Below are 24,783 nucleotides of genomic sequence, written 5' to 3' on the forward strand. Positions count from 1 at the left end.
GTCAAAAGGGAATCAATAAGCAAGATTCATCATGGTCTAGGAACTTTAAGATGTCGTCCATGATGTGAGTGCGTGCAGATTCGGTGCTGTGCCCTCTTTTTTGATAGCACAACTTTAAACTGGCCTGTGGGGAACAGTGTTTAATGACTGACTGCCTGTGTCCAAGACTGTGGTAGGTAATATTTGGGAACTGTCTGAGTCCTGGGAGTAAAAAAAAGTGCAGAGCGTCAGTGCTATGCATGTTTGTAGAATACCTTGGTGCTAATTAGACCATTTTAGACTTGTTTGGATTTTCACACTATCTTAAAAAGTGTGGAGCTTAGGTGCTATGCTCATTTGTTGAACAGATTTATGGGTAATAAGACAGCTCTCAACAAAACCATATGAAAGCTATTAACTTAGTTTCATTAGAGCTTGTTCAGATTTCTGATGGGATTGAAGAATCTGTATGCTTGTGGATTCTGGCCATGGATAAAGAGCTGTTGTTTTGGACAAAGCCACAGCTATGCAGAAAACAGTTTTCTTGTAACAACTCTCAAAAAATATGCTAGCTTCCTTATTTGTACACTCTAACAGTCAACAACCTACCCCCTAAACAACCATGTAAAACAGCAGATATTTAAAAAACCTGATATAATCATCCATCTGCAATATCCTTCACAAAGTGTCATGGAGTCTAAAATGCCACCCATGTCCTATGAGAGGCATATCTCTATAAATATTTGCTTTGTTTTTATATTGTCCTGGAGTACAAATGTATCCCAAACTGTGTCAAACCTAAACTTAATTTTTGTGTGACTTCTTTCAGACATTTCTTGACTTTACTGCTTCCATTAGACTGTGTAACCCAAAAAACTATTGCAATCAAAGCCACGCCTGGTCTCCTTAGAGATTCCTGCAGCACACTCCATCTGCTCCCTGGCACAGGTTGCTTTTTAGGCAACCCTGCAAATCTCCTCAGGCGTTATTGTACACTTGGTCCTCAAAATACTGTTTATGCAAATAGGCAGTGCTTAATTTGAGCCGGCGTTTGCAGGTGGGACCCACTGGCACTTATTTTTCCAGACCATTGTTATTTTTCCACATCACACTTTTACCCAGAGAAAGAGAGAGAACAATTGTAAGGGAGAAAGAAGAAGTAAGAGAAACACATAAAAAACTGTGCCAAAGAAAGAAAGTTGGGATGAAAAAGAACCTGAACAATGAGATAATAGGGGGAGGGAGTGTCTGGTTGTGGATGAAAGAGGCGTGAAGTGGAATCAAGACTGCACAGCCTTAGCGTTCGGCAACCCGACCTTCGATAGTGCTGGACATGGGCTTCTGTGCACAGCTTTGTGCACCAGCACTTACTCATTCACAAACTAAGCACTGTAAATCAGGTGCGCAGAAGACATGGTCCCAACTAGCCATTGTGCTTTTAGATTTTATAAATATTTAGTACAGTCCCAGCATTCTTCCGTTGATGTGCATTTCATGCTTACGAACAATCTTCAGAGAGAAATATTCCAAAGCTTTTCAAGGTGATGATGTACAGGACAGGTGTCCTTAAACCCAGGTCAGCCTGGAGAGTAAAAACCACAACCCAACTTCACTATTGGCATATTGCTATGTGAGAAAGAAAAGGAGAAACACCACATTTTTGAAGATTCATTACAAAATATTATTCCAGATTTTTGGTGCACTTCTTGTCAGTCAGTCAGGATTGGTTAATTCTACCACCTAGCATTCTATTCTTAGGAAGCGCAGTATTTAAACATATGCCATTGTTTTATGTTCACATTTGGTCATGGGTATAGCAAATGGCGATGCAGCGCGTGCAATGTAATTCGTTTTATTTATTTATTTCCTTAAATTATTTCCCTTCGGCCGTATGCCGGAGTTTACTACCTCCCATCCTGCCCTTCTTCCGCCCCTTTTCACAGCACTCCCTCGAGGAGCTGCTACTCTGTTTGTGTGTGTGTGTGTCTGTCTGTGTGTATATATATATATATATATATATATATACACATATATATATATATACACACACACAAGACACGTAATACTTGCCTGCAAAATACTTACATATACATGTTAAACTTTTACCACACATATGCCTTCAACAGTCATGCCTTTACAACAAAATTCATTGTAAAGTCATGTATGGTGAAAGCAAATTTGTTATTAAATCCTGCATGGTAAAGGCATGCTTGCTGAATACGCATACATGGTAAAGCCTGTGTGGTAAGGCATGTGGGGTTCAGCCATCGTTATAAAGGCGGTTTCCCATGTGGAAGTACAGAGCAAATGGGTAATTCTTGTCTTGATTCCCTCAGATAGGCAGAGTTACACTAGACCTTGTATTTCTATAAATCACTTTATAGGGACAGATGGAAAATTAACCTGGGCTCTCTATGCACTGAAAGGGCCAAATTGCAGAGTTACTTTCATTGGGACATTTCATGACTTTTTAAGTTTTTAATTTTAGCATGAATATTCGTTCTGATTTTTTTTATTGTGTTGACTTTCTTTGTTTTGTGTAGCAAGATGATCTTATGTGTCCAATTACAATGTTTTTTTTCTGGCTCTACGAACTAGATGGTCGTCATTAATCTATGTATAAAAGTTCCTAGTAGGCAAAACATTTTTAAAAAAGCTTAGTGAATATTAGAAAAGTGTGGCGGTATGGCAAAGTTACAGGCCATTATATTCCCTCTTCTAATAAAAAAACAGTTCTACCCTTATCAAGGCGTACGAGGCTAAGATATCTCTTCCTGAAGTTGAACCCATGAATATATGGATGCAATAACTGACGTCTACTCAGCAGAAACACCATATTCCTTCATCATGGTAGGGAACACATAAAACAAAGAAGTCTCAGCTTGTTGTATCATTTATTCACTCATTTTTCCTAAGAGTATGCCCTTTTCCTCATCAACACTGACGAACAGGCCCAGTAAATTGAGGTTTTCTTTTTTCATCTGTTTTATGTTTTTCTAGTTTATAGACATCATTAAAAAAAATAAACTTTACAGTAATACATTAGTTTTTTCTTATTTTGTTCTTTAAAAAAAGAAGTAGGGAAAGGAAGAATAACGCACGAGATATGACTATGTGTATACCCATATATGTATATATAGGCTAAATATATATATACATATAGACCGTGAAATGAGGGGTACCAGACTAGCAACACGGTTTGTGGAGGCGAATGATAACCAAAAAAAAATAAAAGTTGCTGGAAGAAAATTCAGAAAAGGACAATCAGAATATTTGAACAATTTCACGCTGTCTTGCTTATTTCCTTTAAGTTCAATTAAACAATGAAAGGAATAGAAAGGAATATAATTCAAACAAAGCAATATTTTCTTCTTTCTTCAGCTATCCCCTTGTTAAGTTTTGTGTATTTTCAAAGTCATAGCAAGTCTTTGAGACAGACGCTGAAAAGGCGGTTAGCTCCCCTGAAAAATGAACTACACTTTTGACTGTAGATTGCACCAGTGGAGATGGCCCAATGGCTGTTAGAGGGGGCGATGCCACCTTCCTCTTCTTCACTCCCTTGCTCTAATGAAGATGAGGAATCCGAACAAGAGACCACAAATGGTTGCCAAACAGTGTTGAGCACACGTAGATTTTTAAGAACAATTTTCATAAACCTGTTTCCTCAGCTCCTTCAAGGCAGTCCTGGAGCCAAGGTAGCGAGATGCACCTCTTATTCACCTTCTTAACACTCTTCCATCCACCTCAGAGTTTCTTGAGGCTTGCATTGAGGTTCAGCACTTTGAGATGCCAAAAAGCACTCGTTTCTATCTCCTATCTCCTGTCGCACTGTCTCCGTCACAGTTATGGGTCTTTCTCAGAAATTAAGGTGTCCTCCATGGGGAAAAAAATAAACTCGCAATTTACTCCACTCCAAGACACAGCCTATGCTTGCATGCCCTCCCGCTTCATATTGTCTCTTGGTAACTCTGAACAAGGTGCGTCCAGTTCTAGGTTTCGGTTTTGGAACTTGGCGGAAAACCAGTTTTTTTGAGTTTGAGACCATATATTTGCAAACATTCTTCCCCCTCCCCGACCCCAGGCTGTTTCTGTTGCTCTCACATTCTTGCTTCCAGATTTTATAAAGCCAGTTTGAGGATTAGGAAAGAGAACGCCGCCAAAGATCGCCAGCCGTTCAGCTGAACACCATGTGACTTCTCGTCAATGTAGCTCATGATGTCCGTCGTCAATTGCGTCTAGAAGATAAAAAGAGAGAGTTAGGTTCCACAAAGTGATGCACTTCCCAGCGTCTGCTACCATGTTTCATGGTCTAGAAGATACAAAGAGATAGGTCCCACTCAGTGATACAATTCCCACCTTCTGCTTTTTTGTGTTTTTTAATTACCATGTTTCATGGTCCCAATAAAAGGTTCAGGTTATCTTCACAGCTACTTCCAACATGAGAAATCTGCTCACAAAACTATGCAAGGTATTTTAATTTTCTGTTGACATGCTTTGATGTTTGGCTACATTTTGTGCTATGCACTGGTGCGACTGAAGTCATCAGCATCACTTCTGCAACTAGGACACATGCAGTCGTGGCGGGTGCAGGAAAGCACTGTGGGGAGGTGGAGCTGGGCCAGGCGGGGGGGGAAGTAGATAGATGACGGAATAGGGTTTATTTATTTATTTAATTCTACCTATTCCTTCATCTGTCGACTTCCCCCCTCTCAACCCGCCCGCCATCGGCCTCCCCCACCGCGCTTGCCTGCGCAGGCTGCCGCTGAACACATTAAAATGTGGAAAATGCAGGCGCTCATCACAGACATGTGCGTTTGCCCAGGCCCTAACAAAATGAGCTACAGATTGGCTACGAACGTGCTGTAGGCAGAAAGAATTTTCCTAGTCAGTAATAGATGTTTGGCCGTTACACATCCTGCATTCATTTGTTGGACTACAGGGTCCCCAAAAGTAAAGCATGGAGCCTCACTGGGGTCATCCAGGACCTCTATGGCTTATTGTGTCCCACTGTGGAGCGTGCTCATGGTCAGACGATCATAGCTAGGCTTGCGTGAAATTAATATTACAAAGTCATAATCCTGTATAATTTAATTTAAATAAGTTTTTTATTTTGTGTTTTCTCCTTGTAGCTCTTATCATTCTTATGGAATGTTAGTTTGAGTGGAAAATGTCTTCTGAAAACTGTGAAACTGGTGTGTACTGTGGCTGAGACATTTTCTGCTTGAATGAGGCTACAGCTGGTATCTCGCGTGCCTTTTTAAAAATGTTTATGGGAGATAGTAGAAAAGGGCAATTGCATAACACATAAGTTTATATAATTTCACAAATATTATGTTTATTATATGAGGAGAAATTTGGCCTGCACCCAATCCTAAGTATACCTATGAAAGTTTATCAAAATTAGAAATACATATTTCTAAATTCAGTGAGTGGTATCGGGGCCCCTTTGTGTACAGTGAGCAGAATGTTGGTCTCTACTCGATATATACCACAATTACTTTGTTTTAGTTAGTTTCAGCTCCGGTACCACGCGGTTCAGGTTAGGCAAATGAATATGAAGGAGGAGGGTGTACTGTTTACTGCTGAGTTATTAAAAGGTGGGCTGAAGGTGCAAAGATGAACTGGGCACCTTGTGCTTTCAAAATGTGCATGTATTTATCTTCTATGAATTAATAATTTGAAACATTTGCACAATTTCACAATTACCTTTAGCTTAATTTATAATGTGAATTTGGTACTCAGTAGCAGTGTTCGAAGTTGTTCAATTTGTAAGAACCTTTCCCCACATTTGCATGAAAATCAGGACATTCACAAAAGTTTATGTAGGATCCATCAACCTCATCTATCACTAACTTTCAATCTACAATGAACTTTATTAGTGGCTGGATGAATGCTAATCAACTCAAATTAAATCCAGACAAAACAGAGTTGATTCTTACTGGTGGCGTGACTAACCCGTGGAATTCCAGATTTTAGCCTCTCTCACTAGGGAGCCCCCCTGTCCCGGTCCTGTCAGTAAAAAGCCTGGGAATTATGATCATTAGTGATCTCTCTATGAAGGCTCAGGTTAGTTCGGTGGTGTCAGCATGCTTTTTTCATCTGCGAAGAATCCGGAAAATCAGTAGATTCCTCTCCATCGAAGCCCTGACCCAAGTGGTCCTTGCCTTGGTCATCTCGCATATTGACTACGCCAACTCCCTCTACCTGGGTATTCCTGTGTATCAAGCACACCGCCTGCAACGGGTTCAGAATCAGGCAGTCAGACTCATTCTTGGACAGCCAAAGCACTCTCACGAGAAACCACTGTTGAAAAGTATGCATTGGCTACCTATTCCCCAACGCTGCTTGTTCAAGCTGGGCTGTACTATTTACAAAGACTTATCAGGTCGCGGCACCGCTTTCATTGCTCTAAACACCCAGCGGTATCTTCCCCCCCCCCCAGTGATCTACGCTCCTCCAACAAGAATTTGTTGGTATCCCACTCTTTTAAACGGAAAAAACACGGCGGTCTTAGATACACTACACTGGCTCCTCAATTCTGGAACACCCTCCCCCCTTACCTGCGCACGTCGGATTCCTATATTCAATTTAGGAAATCACATAAAACCTGGATTTTCCGAAGAACCTGGTGTCTGCTGGGGCAGGGTATTGTCCCTTCTGGTCTCACATGAGTAATCCTCACCTAGCTGGCTGCTTTGTAGAGGCATAGTTTTTATAAGAACTTCTTGCAGTACCTTATTGGCTACTGTGCCTCCACTAATGCTTACAATTCCAACCTACTTAAAATCCAGAAGAAGTCACTGTAGCTGATTTGTCAACCATGAAAGATGCAAGTTAAATAGATGGGTGATGATATGTAAAACAATAAGTCTTCAGACGTTCTGCTTCATCTCTCCACCTCAACCACCTTGGCCCAGTTGTCTGTCAAATTTGATATCTCCCCCAATCACTTCTCCTTTTCCTACTCAGTTCACAGCCTACTGGACAGCTTATTTGCTTCTTAATAAATCCAATAAATAATTATCAATCTTTCTCAAGACTCAGTCTGGAATTTCCCTGTATTTCAAAAACATGGTAATGCTCTATAACACTAGTGCCCATGTTGCTGTATGTATTACTGAATTTGCATTTAGCATGCTCCTGGTTCATTTGATACTGGTGATGGCATTGGGGATCCTCCATCATTCTTCTTCGACTCTTACACCTCCTTGCCTTCCTGTCACATTGTTTATATTTAATTTCCTCTACTTTCCAAAACCATATACCCTTTAATTTGCTGGTTGTGTACCATCTATTTAACCCTTTCTCTTCTTGTGAGAAAATGTTCACTATCATTTCTTCCTCTTTTCCCATTTCTTTCTTCTTGCTGACGTCAACTTCCATTTGCACATCACTCAAGATACTTTTTTTCTCAAATGCATTCTGTTTCGGTTTGTAAATTATCTTCCCCCAAGTTTATATCCACCACATATATCTAAATTGTATCATCTATCAACTATTTTCAACATAATGGTCTCCTTTCATCCTATTATTTTGATGACCATTTCCTTCTATCTTGTCCTTGTTTGTTCCATCTTCTGTTTCGTATGGTCTTCCATTGTCTTTCCTGTACCATGATCTTGCACTTCTGTGACTTCAACACTAGCCTTATCTCATTCCCATCAAATTCTTTTGGCCTAGCCATCCTAATCAGCTGCCTCAGCTTGTGTCTTGGCCATGCACCCTGCATTGGATATGCTTTACTCTTCTGTCTCCTGCCATTCCTTCTTATAAAGATCTCCATCTATGGGTTACTCCTACCATCAAAACTTCTCTAACTGTGGACCACTGAGCAGAAAATATTTAGAAGAAGTCTCATGCTCCTCTCAATAACACACATCAGTCCTCTTCACTCTTTCTATCACCCTGATCCACCTTCTTTTAATTAACAATATTACTAACAAATCATTACTGAGTTATCAACTTAGCTTAACTTCCATTTTCCTTTTCTCAGCGAATACCTTTTTTCTTGCCTTTTTTCTTTCCCATTTCTAAACTGCTGATTTTGTAAATTACTTCAGCTCTTGAATTGATATGATTTGAGGTTCCTTTCTTCAGTCTTCGTCTAGTTCCTTGCTTTTCTGTCACTACGATAGTTTTTGTAATCACCTGCCCTTCTATCAGTCTGTTCTTTATTCTCTTTCATGTGCTAATCCTATGGCAGTTCCCCCTGGTCTTCTTCCCACATCCATATTCCTTCTCCTCCTCCCCAATAACACTGCCCTTCCAACTCCTGACAAGGAACGCATCAACAACAATGCGCACAACAGCAAAGAGCTCTTCAACATCGTGAAGGAACTCGCCAACCTCAGCTCCAACGACATCCCGCCGTCGCAAGACCTCTGTGACTCCCTAGCCAAATTCTTTCACCGCAAGATCACAGACATCCATGACAGCTTCAACATCCAGACCCCAGCGACAGCGGCCGACACCTCAATCTCACCACCCTCCAGCCACACCAGCCTCCTGCTCTCCTGGAACCACATCAACGACGAGGACACCATCAAAATCATGAACACCATTCACTCCGGCTCGCCATCCGACCCCTGCCCCCACCACATCTTCAACAAAGCAAGCTCCATCATCGCACCCCAACTCTGGAAGATCCTCAATAGCTCCTTCAAGACCGCCACCTTCCCAGAGAGCTGGAAATACGCTGAGATCAACGCCCTACTCAAGACACACAAGGCAGATCCAAAGGACCTCAAGAACTTCCGACCCATCTCCCTGCTCCTGTTCCTGGCGAAAGTCATTGAGAAGACTGTCAACAGACAACTGACCCACTTCCTCGAGGAGAACAACACCCTGGACTCGTCCAAATCTAGATTCCACAGCAACCACAGCACCGAAACCGCCCTCATCGCTACCACAGACGACATCAGGACCCTGCTGGACAACAACGCTCCACAAGTGAAGATTTGTGTCTAAAGCTCAAAAAAGCACTGACACTGATATAAATTTACCTTGCTCTGAGTGTGTGGGTCATTGAATTTTCCCCTGTTTGCAACCGTCATTCCATACATGGCAACTGCAAATAGGAATGAAGGCACAAGAATTGTATCCACAATCAGGGCAGCCCTCTGAATCTGAGGTGGAGGTGCTGTGGTGGGTGGTCCACCACCAATGAGGTTCTGAGGGCAGTGCCAGGTAAGAACTTGTCAATTTTCCAGAACCTCTAATTGAGGTGGGGGACTGCGAATGTTGTGAGGCGGGGCATCCGGCAGTTTATGGCAGTCTGGTACCGGTTAAAATTGAATAACTGACACTTCTGTCGGAAGGAGAAACTGTAGTATATTACCTCATTTCCTGTGCGCAGAATCTAAGACTGGTAAACCAGTCAACAGTCCTGCTGCTTTTGACAATCGCGAAAGCATGCATAGCGCAGCGCACAGCCAGGCACTTACTTCTGGAATGCAGGGACTCAGCTCTTGGGATTTGTTGTGCTTTAGCCCATATTCCTAAAACATGAAAAGAAAGGAGATAAAAGAATATAATTACAATACAATACTTGGATTTCCTGTGCTTAACTTCTTTCTCATTGCTAATGGGTGAATTCTGGACAGTTTCCCAGTAAACCAGAACTTAAATCAATGCAGGAGTGGCAGCTAATTACGCCATCCATTAGAATATATGGAATGATGCTGCGCTGGTCAAGCAGCCCGGAAGGGTTTAGAGAGGGATAAAGTGGGATAATATTTTTCTTAATGGGTGAATTTTAATACAAAGCATTGGCAACCTTGTATGAAAGTGTACCAGCCAGGAAAATGATTGGAGAGTTCTTCTTCCACCCCAATGACAGGACAGGAAACTTCTTCTTTTGCCCTAGAAAGGACCTGAGTGGGACAAGCCACGTCCCTTTTAACCACGGTCCTGGGCCTACAGAAAGTATGGGGAACCCTGCATCTATCCCAATCACATAACAGGAGAACACTGACTGGACCCCCTATTTTATTCTGTGGTGTTGAGAAGTTATGATACCGCTTTGGGCGCCTTAAGTGTGGCAGGGTATGCTCAGACGTGAGTCCCTTGCTCTCTTTGCCACTGGATTAAAGCAAGCCGGGCTGAAGACGGCTGTAATGCCAGAAACCGGTCCTCGGAAGCTTGTTTCCGGTCCAGAGAAGGCATGGCTTGGCAGTTCGGGCTGGACTGTTTCCATGAGGGACAGGGCCAGACTGATTTGCATATAGCCATGTCTGAACTGGGGTGGCAGAGTGGGCTAAAGAATGGTGATGGATCAAACCCAGATCTTTTGACTGGGTGTGAGTGTTTGATTGGTTCAGATGCTCCGTCCATCACCACCCCCTGTTGTACCGCTTTGGCCGCCTTAAGTGTGGCAGGGTATGCTCAGACGTGAATCCCTTGCTCACTTTGCCACTGGATTCAAGCAAGCCGGGCTGAAGACGGCTGTAATGCCAGAAACCTGTCCTCGGAAGCTTGTTTCTGGTCCAGGGAAGGCATGGCTTGGCAGTTCTGGCTGGACTGTTCCCATGAGGCACAGGGTCAGACTGATTTGCATATAGCATGTCTGAACTGGCAGAGTGGGCTAAAGAACGGTGATGGATCAAACCCAGATCTTTTGACTGGGTGTGAGTGTTTGATTGGTTCAGATGCTCCGTCCATCACCACCCCCTTTTGTACCGCTTTGGCCGCCTTAAGTGTGGCAGGGTATGCTCAGACGTGAGTCCCTTGCTCACTTTGCCACTGGATTCAAGCAAGCCGGGCTGAAGACGGCTGTAATGCCAGAAACCTGTCCTCGGAAGCTTGTTTCCGGTCCAGGAAAGGCATGGCTTGGCAGTTCAAGCTGGACTGTTCCCATGAGGCACAGGGTCAGATTGATTTGCATATAGCCATGTCTGAACTGGGGTGGCAGAGTGGGCTAAAGAACGGTGATGGATCAAACCCAGATATTTTGACTGGGTGTGAGTGTTTGATTGATTCAGATGCTCCGTCCATCACCACCCCCTTTTGTACCGCTTTGGCCGCCTTAAGTGTGGCAGGGTATGCTCAGACGTGAGTCCCTTGCTCACTTTGCCACTGGATTCAAGCAAGCCGGGCTGAAGACGGCTGTAATGCCAGAAACCGGTCCTCGGAAGCTTGTTTCCGGTCCAGGGAAGGCATGGCTTGGCAGTTCGGGCTAGACTGTTCCCATGAGGCACAGGGCCAGACTGATTTGCATATAGCCATGTCTCAACTGGGGTGGCAGACTGGGCTAAAGAATGGTGATGGATCAAACCCAGATCTTTTGACTGGGTGTGAGTGTTTGATTGGTTCAGATGCTCCGTCCATCACCACCCCCTTTTGTACCGCTTTGGCCGCCTTAAGTGTGGCAGGGTATGCTCAGACGTGAATCCCTTGCTCACTTTGCCACTGGATTCAAGCAAGTCGGGCTGAAGACGGCTGTAATGCCAGAAACCTGTCCTCGGAAGCTTGTTTCCGGTCCAGGGAAGGCATGGCTTGGCAGTTCTGGCTGGACTGTTCCCATGAGGCACAGGGTCAGACTGATTTGCATATAGCCATGTCTGAACTGGGGTGGCAGAGTGGGCTAAAGAACGGTGATGGATCAAACCCAGATCTTTTGACTGGGTGTGAGTGTTTGATTGGTTCAGATGCTCCGTCCATCACCACCCCCTTTTGTACCGCTTTGGCCGCCTTAAGTGTGGCAGGGTATGCTCAGACGTGAGTCTCTTGCTCACTTTGCCCCTGGATTCAAGCAAGCCGGGCTGAAGACGGCTGTAATGCCAGAAACCTGTCCTCGGAAGCTTGTTTCCGGTCCAGGAAAGGCATGGCTTGGCAGTTCAAGCTGGACTGTTCCCATGAGGCACAGGGTCAGATTGATTTGCATATAGCCATGTCTGAACTGGGGTGGCAGAGTGGGCTAAAGAACGGTGATGGATCAAACCCAGATATTTTGACTGGGTGTGAGTGTTTGATTGATTCAGATGCTCCGTCCATCACCACCCCCTTTTGTACCGCTTTGGCCGCCTTAAGTGTGGCAGGGTATGCTCAGACGTGAGTCCCTTGCTCACTTTGCCACTGGATTCAAGCAAGCCGGGCTGAAGACGGCTGTAATGCCAGAAACCGGTCCTCGGAAGCTTGTTTCCGGTCCAGGGAAGGCATGGCTTGGCAGTTCGGGCTAGACTGTTCCCATGAGGCACAGGGCCAGACTGATTTACATATAGCCATGTCTCAACTGGGGTGGCAGACTGGGCTAAAGAATGGTGATGGATCAAACCCAGATCTTTTGACTGGGTGTGAGTGTTTGATTGGTTCAGATGCTCCGTCCATCACCACCCCCTTTTGTACCGCTTTGGCCGCCTTAAGTGTGGCAGGGTATGCTCAGACGTGAATCCCTTGCTCACTTTGCCACTGGATTCAAGCAAGTCGGGCTGAAGACGGCTGTAATGCCAGAAACCTGTCCTCGGAAGCTTGTTTCCGGTCCAGGGAAGGCATGGCTTGGCAGTTCTGGCTGGACTGTTCCCATGAGGCACAGGGTCAGACTGATTTGCATATAGCCATGTCTGAACTGGGGTGGCAGAGTGGGCTAAAGAACGGTGATGGATCAAACCCAGATCTTTTGACTGGGTGTGAGTGTTTGATTGGTTCATATGCTCCGTCCATCACCACCCCCTTTTGTACCGAGAAGTTATGATACCCCATACACCTTTTGGACAATCCCCATTTTTCCACAAAAAGAGAAGGAACGACCCTTCTTCAAACAAAACACGATAGATCCCTTGTTCTATCCAGCAAACTTGTTTCGATAGGCATCAGGGCACTTTACAAAAGCACATTCATTTAATTTAGTTACATTTTTGCCACATTCCTATTTAAAATGATTCGAGTTCCGTGGTGTAATTATGTTAAAAACAAATTGGAGGCAGTTAGTCTGGCGATTTTCCCTGCACTCTTTTCAACGAAACTGGAAAAATACATCAAAGATGGCCACGCAGAGTTTCTTACTGACTGTTGCCAGAGCCTTCCAGCTAATTACATGTGGAGCCTAATAAGTTGAAATCGGAGAAAAAAAAATGGCAGCATCCTATGTGGAGTGGCCTTCGAATTTGTATGGTCTCACCAAGACCTTTGTTATTAATCTCCCGTTAACGAGCATCCAGGTGGGTGGATTAAAATATTTTGCCAAAGTCTATGTGATAAGGGTGACCAGACATGTAGTCGCCAGTGCTCTTTGCAGCATAAATCCCCAAAACATTGACCTATCACAGAGAGTTCCTATACAGATGCGTACAAGTGACTACAAGTACCTGGATTGGAGATGCTCAAAGCCTCGTGGAGCTTACTCAAGCCTGCCACATCTCATTAGGGTTGCCCAAGAGTGACTGACTATCCGGAAGACACAAATCATGCGCTTTCTCCAAGAAATGGTGGGCAGAGATTGACTGGACTGTAATGAAAGGTGGAGATGTCTCAGAACAGCTGGATTGGCAGTACTGAAACACTCAGGTTTCACACAGTCAGAGTTTTGTTACTTAAGGCCTATAGGGTTAAGGTAGAGACAGTAAATTATCAGGTGACCGTCAACGATGTTGGTTTGGTGCAATCCCATATATCACTGATATGTTCTGAGTAGCATGGAGGGCTTCGGTAGATTCAGCGACGTGCCAGGTAAGACCCTGACAAGCCATCTGTGTATTTTTCTTTATTTTTCTTTCTCTTCTCAGGGTTCTGTTTTATTTTCTCTTTTGATTTGTTATTGCTCTCCACAGTTTGTTTCCTCTTTCTTCCATTTTTCAACTCCTTCGAGCTCTGTGCACTTTCTCTTTTTAGCTTTTTCTGTCTCATATAACTTCATTTGCTCTTTTTCAGTCTTCAATTTATCTTTTGTCCTGTTTCCCTCCCATCCCACTTATGTGTTACACCTCTTTCATACTTTTTTCTCTTTTCTGTTCGTTTCTTCACATCATCTATCTCCCTCACTCTCCTGTATCACGTTATTTTTCCTTTTCTCCTTTCTGTCTTTTTCTATGCTTTTTTCCCCTTTCAGATGTGTTGTTACTACAGAATCTCTTCTGCATATTACTTCTTGCTTTGTTTAACTAGCTTCCTTTACCCGTGTCCATCTCTCTGTCTCTCTTACCTCTTCCTTTTGATCGGTTTTCCAATACTCTCACTTTGCTTGTCTCTTTCTTGTTCTCCTATTTACCTTTTACCTCCTCCACTTTTCCTTTGGTTTCTTTTCATTGTGCTCTGACATTTTCATCTCTATTAGTTCTCTTTCTTCATTTCCAACCCTCACCCTGTCTCATTTATTCTACATCTTGTTTTGCCTCACTCTTCCTTAATTCACTGTCTCATTCTCTAGATTTTCCTCCCTTACTTTTTCTAATTCCTTCTCTTGTCCATCTCACCTTTTTGCTTCTTCGTCCTTCTATTGACTCTCACCTCATTCTCTGCTTGTCACCTCACACTCCCAAAGCCCTTCCCCTCTCTGTTCTCTCTGTTCCATCTCCATTTCTCAGTCTCACTTTAACCTCGTCTATTTCACTCTTTCTGATTCCTTCCCTCATCTATTTGGCTCCTTAAGTCTGTCTTCTATCTCAGTCTTTCCTGCCCTGCACCCTCTCTCCTCTCACCTCTTTCTCTCCCGGTCTCATAAAACTCACAAACACACTTTCTTTGTCTCTCGTTCTCTCTTCGTTCAGCCTCCCATTCTCTATCTTGATTGTCTCTCTTTTCTGCCTTTCCCGCGCATTCCTTTCTTTTGCTGCTTACTCCTGAAGTCTAGCACATCTCTCGTCGCCTCTCTCCTCTCTCCAGCCTCTCCCCCTCCACACTTGACTGCACATTTTCCCATGGACCGCCAGTTCCGATAAGGAACGCACGAGGTGTCTGACTCTGAACAAACACGAGGGAGAGAGCGGCTCCCACGAGGAAGGGGCCGGTGAAGCGTTGTGACTCGGTTATTCTGCTGCTGTGCCAGAGATAAGTCTGACCGACCCGAGGGACAACATGAGCCCGGTCTGCGAGATGCCCGGTATGTGGGATGCCTCTGATTACTGGTATATGATTGGGGTGAGTGCCAAAGCCATCAAAGCCATGCGTCAGGCAGCAACAATCTAGGAAAAGGCACAGCTGGTACACCCCTGCAAAAACCGAGCAAGGAGATAGACGATGGATCCCCCTGCCAGCTATCCACAGGAGCTAGCCTCTGCAATCATGGGGCTTCCCCATAGTGCTGGCTGCTCTGCAAACTACAATAGGGGCAGATGGAGGCAAAGTGACCCTCTGAGGGACTACTAATGTAAGAGGGTATTTACACATTCGAAATAATGCCTCATTTTAATATGGTCCAGTTAGATTGGATTTGCAACTGTGTGCAGAATAATAATACATGTTTATTTTACATGAACAAAGCCTTTCTCTCTCACTGTGTTGCTGAGTGCTTTTCCTTGATTGTAAAATTATCACAAAGAAGCCCAACCGGGTTGTCTGGAATGTTATAGTTTGTGTTCTGTTAAGGAAGCAGTGGGCCAGATGTGTTCCGACCGGTATTTGGAAAATGAGATGTAGGTGGGCATTTTACTGATTCGGTAATTTACCGAATCGGTATTTTAAGGAATCTGTAAATTACCAATTCCTTAAAATACCGAATGGGTAAATTACCGATTTTGCTATGTAGGGAGCACCTCATTTCCCCTTTTAGGATTCGTTATTTACCACCAACTACAAGTTGGTGGTAAATAATGAAAACCTTGGAAAAAGCATTTTTTTTTCCAACACTGCCATGTTGCAGACATACATGCCCTTAGGGCATGTATGTCTGCAACATGTGCACCCATACACAATTGAGGGGTGCAACAGGGTGTCAAAGTGACACCCTGCCACCCTTCAATGTTTCCCCCTTGTACCGAATCGGTAAATACCGATTCGGTAATTGGCATTCATTCCTATGGGCCTCCAGGCCCATAGGAATGAATGGCAATTACCGAATCTGTATTTACCGATTTGGTAATTACCGCAACTTACCGATTCGGTAATTTTTTCGGTAAAATTACCTACATCCCATTTGCCTGTTCTTAAATACCGAATCGGTATGATTCGGTATTTAAGAATAGGTAATCTGGGATTACCTACATCGGGCCCAGTGTTTCTTTAATCTGTAACATTTCAAGGTTTCTGGTCCAGACTCTCTGGGGTAGATTTTCAAACATTTTTCTCTAGGTGTCACAAATGCGACGCTAATCAGCACAAAGGGGGCAATTTTCAAACATTTTGTGCTGGGGTATCTTCACAAAAGTGGCACTAACCAGCGCAAAATGTTTTTACCAATTTTATTTCCAGCGCAAAACTTGTTTTGCGTTGGAAAGTACCATACAAGTCGAAGCATTGCTTTGCGTTACTTAGTGCCAAAGGGGTGTTACACGGGTGGTACATGGGTGTTACAATGCAATCACCCATGTCTTTGATGCAAAACCCTAGCTACAAACAATTGAAGACAGGGTTTAGCGCCAAAAGTTAATGCCATCTGAAAGGAGGAATTAGGAGAAATGTTTTAATTTCTCCTTTCCTTTCCTACTTTGTATTCTTGCTGCACTGTGCAGTACACATACAAAGTGGGAAAAGTGTTTTAACTTGCCTCGGCACCGTATTTTTTACAGGAAGTATACCCTTCCTCTACAAAACAAATAGCATCTATTACCACGCATGCTAACACAATGCGGGGCTTAACAATGAAGTCAATACCACGACTGTGTTGTTACCACAAGTTCTATTACAACACAAATCATTACAACGACTTGCTTTAGGGAAGCACTGGACCTTGGAATAGTCCAAATTACTATTCTAACTCCAGTCGGTGTATCAGTAAGGAAAGTGTTGGACTAGAAATCCAACACCAGTCCAACACCGCATTCCCTAAAGCAAGTCATTGTAACAGCTTGCGTTGTAATGGAACTCGTGGTAACATCGCAGTTGTGGTACTGAGTGCGTTGTAAAGACACTACGTTGTACTGCCTGCATTGTAATAGGCCTGCCTGCCTGATGTTTCCAGTACAAAAACTATGCTAGACTCAGGCACGTACCTTAGCGCTATAGCCCTAAGGTGTGTGCATGGCGCATGGCAGCTGAAATCAGTGCCGGCATTAGGGAGAAGGGAGGAGAGAGCCATATCTCTGTAGATATGACACTCTCCTGCTTCCTCCTTGTCATGCAATGCAGTGCAGAATTTTTGGCTGCTGTGCAGCATTGCATGACTTCTTTGAAAATCTGTCCCAAAATGTTTTTTTACCAATTTACTTTCCAGCGCAAAACATTTTTTGCGTTGGAAAGTTAACCTACAAGTAACACAAAGCAGCAGAAAGCATTACCTTAAGTTACTTTATGCCAAGAAGGTGTTACATGAGTGGTACATGGCCATTCCTATGCAACCACTTGTGCCTTTGGACGCAAAACCCTATCTACAAACAATTGTAGACAGGGTTTAACACCAAAAGTTAACTCCAAATGAAAGGAGGGCTTAAGAGGAGAAATGTCTTCATTTCTCCTTTCTTTTCCTACTTTACATACATGCTGCACTGTGTAGAACAATTCCAAAGTGGAAAAAGTCTTCGAACTTGTCAAGGCATAGTATTTTGTACAGGAAGGGTACTCTTGCTGTAAAAAATCTATGCTAGGCTCAAGCATGCACCCTGACCGTTTGGCTCTAAAGTGTGTGCCTTGCGCACAGCAGTTGAAATTAGTGCCGGTGCTAGGGAGAGGGGAGGAGTACGCCATATCTATATAGATATTTATTTATTTAAAAGATTTATAAAGAGCGTGGCTACCAAACAGGGCTCTCTTCGGCTCCCTCTCTGTCTCGCAATGCAGCGCAGCCTCTTTTGGGGCTGTGTTGTGTTGCTTGTGTTTTTTGCAAATCTGGTCCTTTGTATGTTATTCATTAGCTGAACACAACATTGTAATGCTGCTTTACATAAAATGTCAAATCATTCCCTTAAATTGCTGTGCAGAAGCTAAGCATGTGTATGTGTTTGTTCTCTTTCAGAAAATCCTTTTAGTATAGATGCAAATTACAGTCTCTTTATGTGTACTTGTTCAATAGCAGTTTGCTAGCTTCCTTTCAATAGAATGAAAAGTAATAATTTAAAGGTTATGTCTGTTACTATGAATGTGCAGAAGAAGCTCATTGTGCAATGTTTCATTTTCTGCTCACTTCCTCTCGGTAGTTAGATCATGTATTCACAGTGGCAGCTGGCTTGTACCGAGGGTCATGGGGCACAAAAAAGAAGACAAATGTACTTACCTCATCAGCACGACGTCCTCCTCCCTTGGGTGTCTTCCAGGAAGCTTCATATGCAAGAAACTGCACTACCCAATCCTGGTGCTGCTCTCACAGCATGAAAGCAGCCATAGGATTGGAAAGAGCAGGCTCTCCCAGCGCTCCTAAGAGCACTAGAGACCTACCCTTTCTCCCCAGCTGTTTAAGACAGCTAGGTTAGAGAACGTTAAACTGCTCATGTATGGCTGGCCAGTTCAAGTTGGCCAGTGTTAGACCTGGCACCATTGGCGTGGGTCACCTTTCCATTTTTGCTGTTGCCTCGTGTACTTTTGCCGTTAGTTAGATGCTTTAGGCACTGTGCCACTGCTATCCAGTGCCACAGTGCAAGTGCTCCCTATTGTAAATTGATGTATTAACCAGTGGTTCCATTTTTGGCTATTTGGTTTACTTGTCAGACCCTAGTCTAGTGCACTCAGTGTGCCCAGGGAGTGTAAATCCAAATGCTGCTGGTGGGCCTGCAGCACTGGTTGTACCACCCACAGAAGCAGCCTTGTAAAATGTGTCTAAAGTCTGCCATTGTAGAGCCTGCGTGCAGTCCGGTACTGTCATGCTTACTGGGTAAGTGCACCCACTTGCGAGTCCTTAAACCGTCCCTTTTCTTAATATCAGTCACCTCTATGGTAGGACTATGGGCAGGGTGCATTGTAAGTATAAGGTAGGACAAGCCCTGGTGTGTGTGACATGTCCTAATAGTGAATTACAGCCATTTTCTTTTTTCACTACTGCAAGGCTACCTGTTCTCCATAGGCCAGAATGGGTTGTTAGATTTATTACATTTTATAATCCTAACTGACTCAGAGAACATGATAGAAATTCGAGTTTAGTTTGCCTGAACTCAGAATGATAAAATACATCTTTTAGTGAAGTTGGTATTAACATTCTGAGTTTGCAAATACCACTTTTTGAAAATAGGTATTTGCTTGTCTAACCTTTCAAACCTGCCTCTGCTAGGTTGTGTATTCCTTTGTCTGGTTTTGTGAGTGACAGGGCTGGGGGATTCCAAGAGACACGATGAGTCAGCCCAGTGGTGAATAGAGAGATCTGCATCTAGATGGGAGGGAGGAGTTGCACCTGAACCTTGAATAGGGTTGTGCCTGCCTTCCACAATGCTGGCTCCACCTCCTGCGGAGCAGCTGATGTCTCTGCCCTGTACACTGAAATTAGAGAAGGAGTCCTGTAACCAAAGTGCTCCAGGACTGTACTTGCCTTCCACAATGCTGGCTCCACCTCCTGTGGGGCGTCTGATGTGCCTGCCCTGCACTGTGAAAGGAAAGGAGAAGTCTGATAAACAGAGTGCTTCAGTTTGGACTGGGCAAAGGCCCCTCTCCCCTCAGAGATCATAATTTGGGGGTATAAATATTGGGACCCTGATCCCATGAAATTAGATCACTTTTGGACTTCAAGAAGAAACCTTTACTGAGGAGGGGAACCTGAAGAAACTGAGGAGAGACTATTCCCAAGCTGAAGTGCTGCTTGGGGGATTGGCCTGCAGTGGTTGCCTTACTGCCAAAGGAAGGAGAAAAGAACTTTGTGTACTTTGCTTTCAACTTGTGAAGGATTTTCAAGGGCTTGGAAAAGAGCTTGTCTCCTGCTGAAGTCTCATGGACAACAGACTTCACCCCCAGCGTCCCAGAGTTCTTTGGAAGTGCCTGCTGATGTTTTGGGCCTTCTGAGGGACTGCGTGTGGCAAGGAGCTGGAAGGGCGACTCTTCGAAAAAGAAGCGTTTCGCCGTCGCTGTGCCTGCCCTCGCAACTCCGAAGGAGGGTGTCGCTGCTGGAACTGTCACACTGCACCGCATCGAGAGAAGCGTGCCGCAACGAAGAGGAAACGTGTCGCCGTCGTTGCTGCTGCCGTCGCAACTCTGAAGGAGGGCGTCGCCACTGTAGCTGTCGCATTGCACCGCATCGAGAGAAAAGTCTCACAATGAGGTCGGAGCGTGTCGCCGTCGCTGTGCCTGCCGGTGCAACTCCGAAGGAGGTTGTCGCCGCTGGAACTGTCGCACTGCACCGCATTGAAGAAAAGTGCCTTGCATTCCCGAGAAGCGCGCTGCTGTCGGTGCTGCTGCCGTCGCATCGTGGATGTCACCGCTGTAGTTGTCGCAACGTGCGGAAGCTTCATCCATCGTGGGAGAAGAGTGTCACAAGTGGAGCTGCAGCCGTCACATCGCGGAATAAGGGTTTCATCGCTGCAGTCCACGCATCGAACCGAGAACTTCTCGCATACCCGAAGAAGCGTGCCGCATCCGAAAGATCTTCACATCTTTATTTCTTTGCACCTGAAGTTTGCTGCATTTCCCTCGCTGCGACATTGCTTGTCGTGGAAGCGCAAGTCAACCTAAGGTACATTGATGCAAAGTGTTGCATCTTAAGAACTGAACTGAACTAAGCTAAATCTACCATCTTAAAGTAACAGTATTGTGTATTTTTGTCGTTTATGGTCTTGTGGTAACTCTATATAAAGTATACTTATTTTTTATATAAAACCTTGTGTGGTGCCCATCTGTAGTGTTGTCACTGGGTTACTGTATGTGGTCACAAATGCTTAACACACTGCCTCTGAGATAAGCCTGTCTGCTCGTGCCAAGCTACCAAGGGGGTGAGCAGGGGTTATTTTAGGAGTGTAATCCCCTTATCCTGACTAGAGACAAAGGTCCTTATTTGTCACAAGTACCTACCTGTGCCAACTAGAGACCCCCAAATCTAACAGCCAGCCTAACAGACATGCACATTTTAAAGCGCACAGCTCCCTGCTGCCACTCTGCAGCACTGGCCCGCCCCGTCCTGCCACTTAGTTCAGGAGGGGTTGCTGAAATCTAAAATGGTAATAAATAAACTTTATTAGCATTTTATTTTTTATCTCTGGGGTTTGCGGGGTGACGCTCCACCGCTCAAATGGAGGAGCCGTCCCAGTGTATTTATCTAACCCACATACAGAAGCAGAAGTCCCTGGGTTCTGATTGGCTGCCAGCTCTGATATATCAAATGCTGACTAGCAATGAAATTACTTCAGTTTTATTTTCTAAACAAATGAATCAGTATATTCATAAAAATAAATTAAAATAGAGTAAAAGAGCGTTTTAAGGCAGCGCAATTTGGTGCCTGATCCTCCCCAAAAAATAAATAACAAATGAAACATTTTTCTTTTTAAAAAAAATACCCTGTTGCAGAGATTGGGGGCAATGGAGGAGTGGGTGGATGAAGCAACTGAAGCAGGTGGGGAAGGGAAAATCAGTACACAAGGGATAGCAAGTCCAGGGGTGGGAAAGAAGCCCGCGAGTGAAAGTAATCACAACAATATCACTCACATACAGAAGCCACAGACTCTGGGTACTTATTGACTGCTAGCTCACGCACACCTGACACTGACTGGAAATGAAGTTGCTTCAGTGATATCTACTTAAAATAAATTAGATGAATTGAATTTGGTTAAGTAGACCTATGTTAGGCCTCGGATATTAAGGCAGCTATTACCCTGACTTAAAGTAATTGCCATCTCTTTGGGACTAGGACAAATGTGACATAATGAACGCTTGCTGTGCCAAAGTAACACTTAAAATCTGGTCGACATAAGTCCGCTTCCTCCATTTTAAGAGTAATTTTTCTTCTAGAGCCTTGAGGAACTGTGTTGCACCAAATTAAAGAAACTATTCTTTATTCAGGCAATCGCTCCCGCGGCTCTCTGGACCTTATCTTCCCCAACCCTCTCCCCTCTCCGCTCCTACTCTTTCCAGCTTCTGTCCTCTGCCATCACCTGCCCCTTCCCCTTGTCCCCACCCTGTTTCTCAGTGAACCTCTTCCCTCGACACTTGAGACCGAACTATTTTGTCTGATGCCCGATGGAGCTACCTGGTTTAGCTATAGGGGAGATGGGCCATGGATTCCCTCCTTGGTCATCACCTACCCAGTCGGTCATTAGACAGACTTCCTTTCGTCTCTAAACTTGTCTCTTCCCTTATCCTCACTTTCTCACCTCCTCTACCCCCACTACTTTTCTCTCTTCTTTCTCTCCTCTCCTAATGTAGTGCTGATTGCCTGATGTAATGTGTAATTATCGATCTTTTTCTGTTATATTGTTGAACCACATTGTTGCACTTCCCTTCGTCTTTCCTGTCCTCTCCTCCCGCATCCTCCCCCTATTTTATGTCTCTCCTTCTCTCCTCTCTCAATTTATTGAGACTGAACTATTTTGTCTGACGCCCGATGGAGCTACCTGGATTAGCTATAGAGGAGATGGGCCGTGGATTCCCTCCTTGGTCGTCACCTACCCAGTCGGTCTTTAGACAGACTTCTTTTCGTCTCTCCTTATTGTCTCTTCCCTTATCCTCCATTTCTCACCTCCCCTGCCCCCTCCACTACTTCTCTCTCTCCTTTCTCTCCCCTCCTAATTGTATTGCTTATTTTTTGATGTATTGTGTAATTTGTTGGACTTGTTCTGTTACATTGTTGATTCTCATGTAAAGCGCTCTGATACCTTTGGGTCTAGCCAGTGCTATATAAAATTATTTTAAATAAATAAACACATCTATTTGTTTTAACGTTGGAGGAATATACAACAAAATAGGATAATACAGGAACAGAAACTTCGGTATTATAACCCCTTTCATGTATTTAGTCCGACCAGTAACAGCCAATGGTGCATTCTTGTTTTGGCAAGTAATTGTTTTACTTCTGACCATTTGCTGAAAGTGATAGGTAGGGTCCACTTCTTTTGGAAAAACTGCACCTTAATGTTCAGTGTTCCTGGTTGCATACTGTGACTGTTCCTGGTTTACCTGTTACAAATTCCTTGACATTACTGGAGTCTCTGAATAATTAATTTTTGCCCAAAAATTATTGAACTGTGAAAGGGAGCTTGCAGTCAAGATGTGGGGGAATCAGTTATAATCAAAAGGTAATCTGTTTGTAATGTGGTCATTACCAGGTTCGTCAAAAACCTCAACAGCAGCATCATACGATAGTCATTGCCTCTCCCCTAAATCTAGAACTTCTGGACAGACTATACTGAGTGGTTCTAAAATTCAGCACTCAAAAATCTTTCATGTTTTTCCAGGAAGGCCATTTAGGTCTGAATTTTTCAAATGTTTACATTTTGAATTTATTTGACTGTTCCTTTATACTATAGAAATGTATAGCTTCCAAGCACTTCTATTCTTGCTTGATCGAATAAGGCAGTATCAAATCTGCTCCAGATCTTCACCATGCTGCTACATGTACCGCTCCAGGTTCTAAATATATTGTCGATAAACATCTGATAAATGATATCCTCATTGCTTCATACACCCTATATATGTTGCCAGCTTGATTTAATTAAGTAAAGGTTATTTCCAGTGTCTTTCCTTCCCACTACCATGAGATGGATTTCCCACATTGCTAAATTCAAAACATCTCTTCTTGGTTTGCAGCAAGTTTCACTTAGGCTTAGCTATTTATCCAATCTGCATATTGGTCTAATTTAATTTTAATTTCTTTGACAAGTAAGTAGGGGTTGAATCCGACTTTGCATCAAGACAAGCTCGCAGTAAGGGGCATATTATCAAGACAGGCGATATTATCGCCGTTTTAGCGGCAGAAAACTGCAGCTAAAACGGCAATAATGGGCTTGATAATATGCTCAATGGAATTCCAATTGAAGCCCATGTTAGCTGTCCTTCACGTTTAATATGGGCTTCAATTGGAATTCCATAGAGCATATCAAGTCCATTATCGCCATTTTAGCGGCAGTTTTCTGCCGCTAAAACTGCGATAATTTTATCGCCTGTCTTGATAATATGCCCCTAAATGCTCTACCTCACAATCAAATTTGAGCTCGCACAACCTGCAGGAAGCTGATTTAACCCCTTCGCTGTTGGCCCGTTTCCGCCGCTGTGCGGTAAACAAATGAACAGGGCGGGGCCGTGACGAACCCCAGCCGTCATCAGCACACGAGCACCGTGGAGCGTGACGGCTGGGGTTCGTCACCAGCATGCGAAGGGTTAAACGCTAGAAAATTCACAAGCATTTGCTAAGAGTTGCTTGAAAAGTTACAGAAAAGGTCAATTGAGACATTTCTTTTCATGTTATATTGAGGTTTATGATACACCTTAAGAGGTTCTGCTCTTCCTGGCTAGACAGGGCAAACATACATGTTTTAAAGCAAAACAGTGAAAACCTGGAAAATAGAGCACTGATATGTGCCACTGAGTTAATCTGGGATAGGAAACTGGCAGCAGACGTGAGGCCTAAATCCTGTATCCTGTGTCGGGGTAGGAGGGTGAAGACCCGCTAATGCATCATACACTCGTGATGAGAACCTCTGACTCGTTCCCTCCACTTGGTAATCGTCAGAGAGTATACCTTCTGTCTCCTTTCTTGACAATCCTCAGTGTGAAGAACTCGTGCAAACTTCTCCCTTCCACTAAGTCATATCTGTGAAGACATTATGCCACTTTGCCTCTGTGTATTCCTGTCTGTGTGAATACCCTTCTGTTCCTCTG

General features: G+C 43.9%; 1 protein-coding gene across 1 annotated transcript in view; it reads right to left on the reverse strand.

Annotated features, from left to right (window-relative positions):
- Positions 1-2,856: 2,856 nt before the first annotated feature.
- GFRA2 (GDNF family receptor alpha 2) overlaps positions 2,857-24,783 on the reverse strand; it is a 391,204-nt gene continuing 369,277 nt past the window's right edge. Inside the window, exons 8-9 of the mRNA XM_078666349.1 lie at positions 9,423-9,476; positions 2,857-4,214 (exon numbers count right to left, since the gene is read on the reverse strand). Coding sequence (XP_078522475.1) covers positions 4,098-4,214; positions 9,423-9,476 — 171 coding nt within the window. The 3' untranslated portion in view covers positions 2,857-4,097. The remainder of the gene's footprint in view (positions 4,215-9,422; positions 9,477-24,783) is intronic.

The sequence above is a fragment of the Lissotriton helveticus genome, chromosome 11, assembly GCF_964261635.1.
Source record: "Lissotriton helveticus chromosome 11, aLisHel1.1, whole genome shotgun sequence".
Lineage (NCBI taxonomy): Eukaryota > Metazoa > Chordata > Amphibia > Caudata > Salamandridae > Lissotriton > Lissotriton helveticus.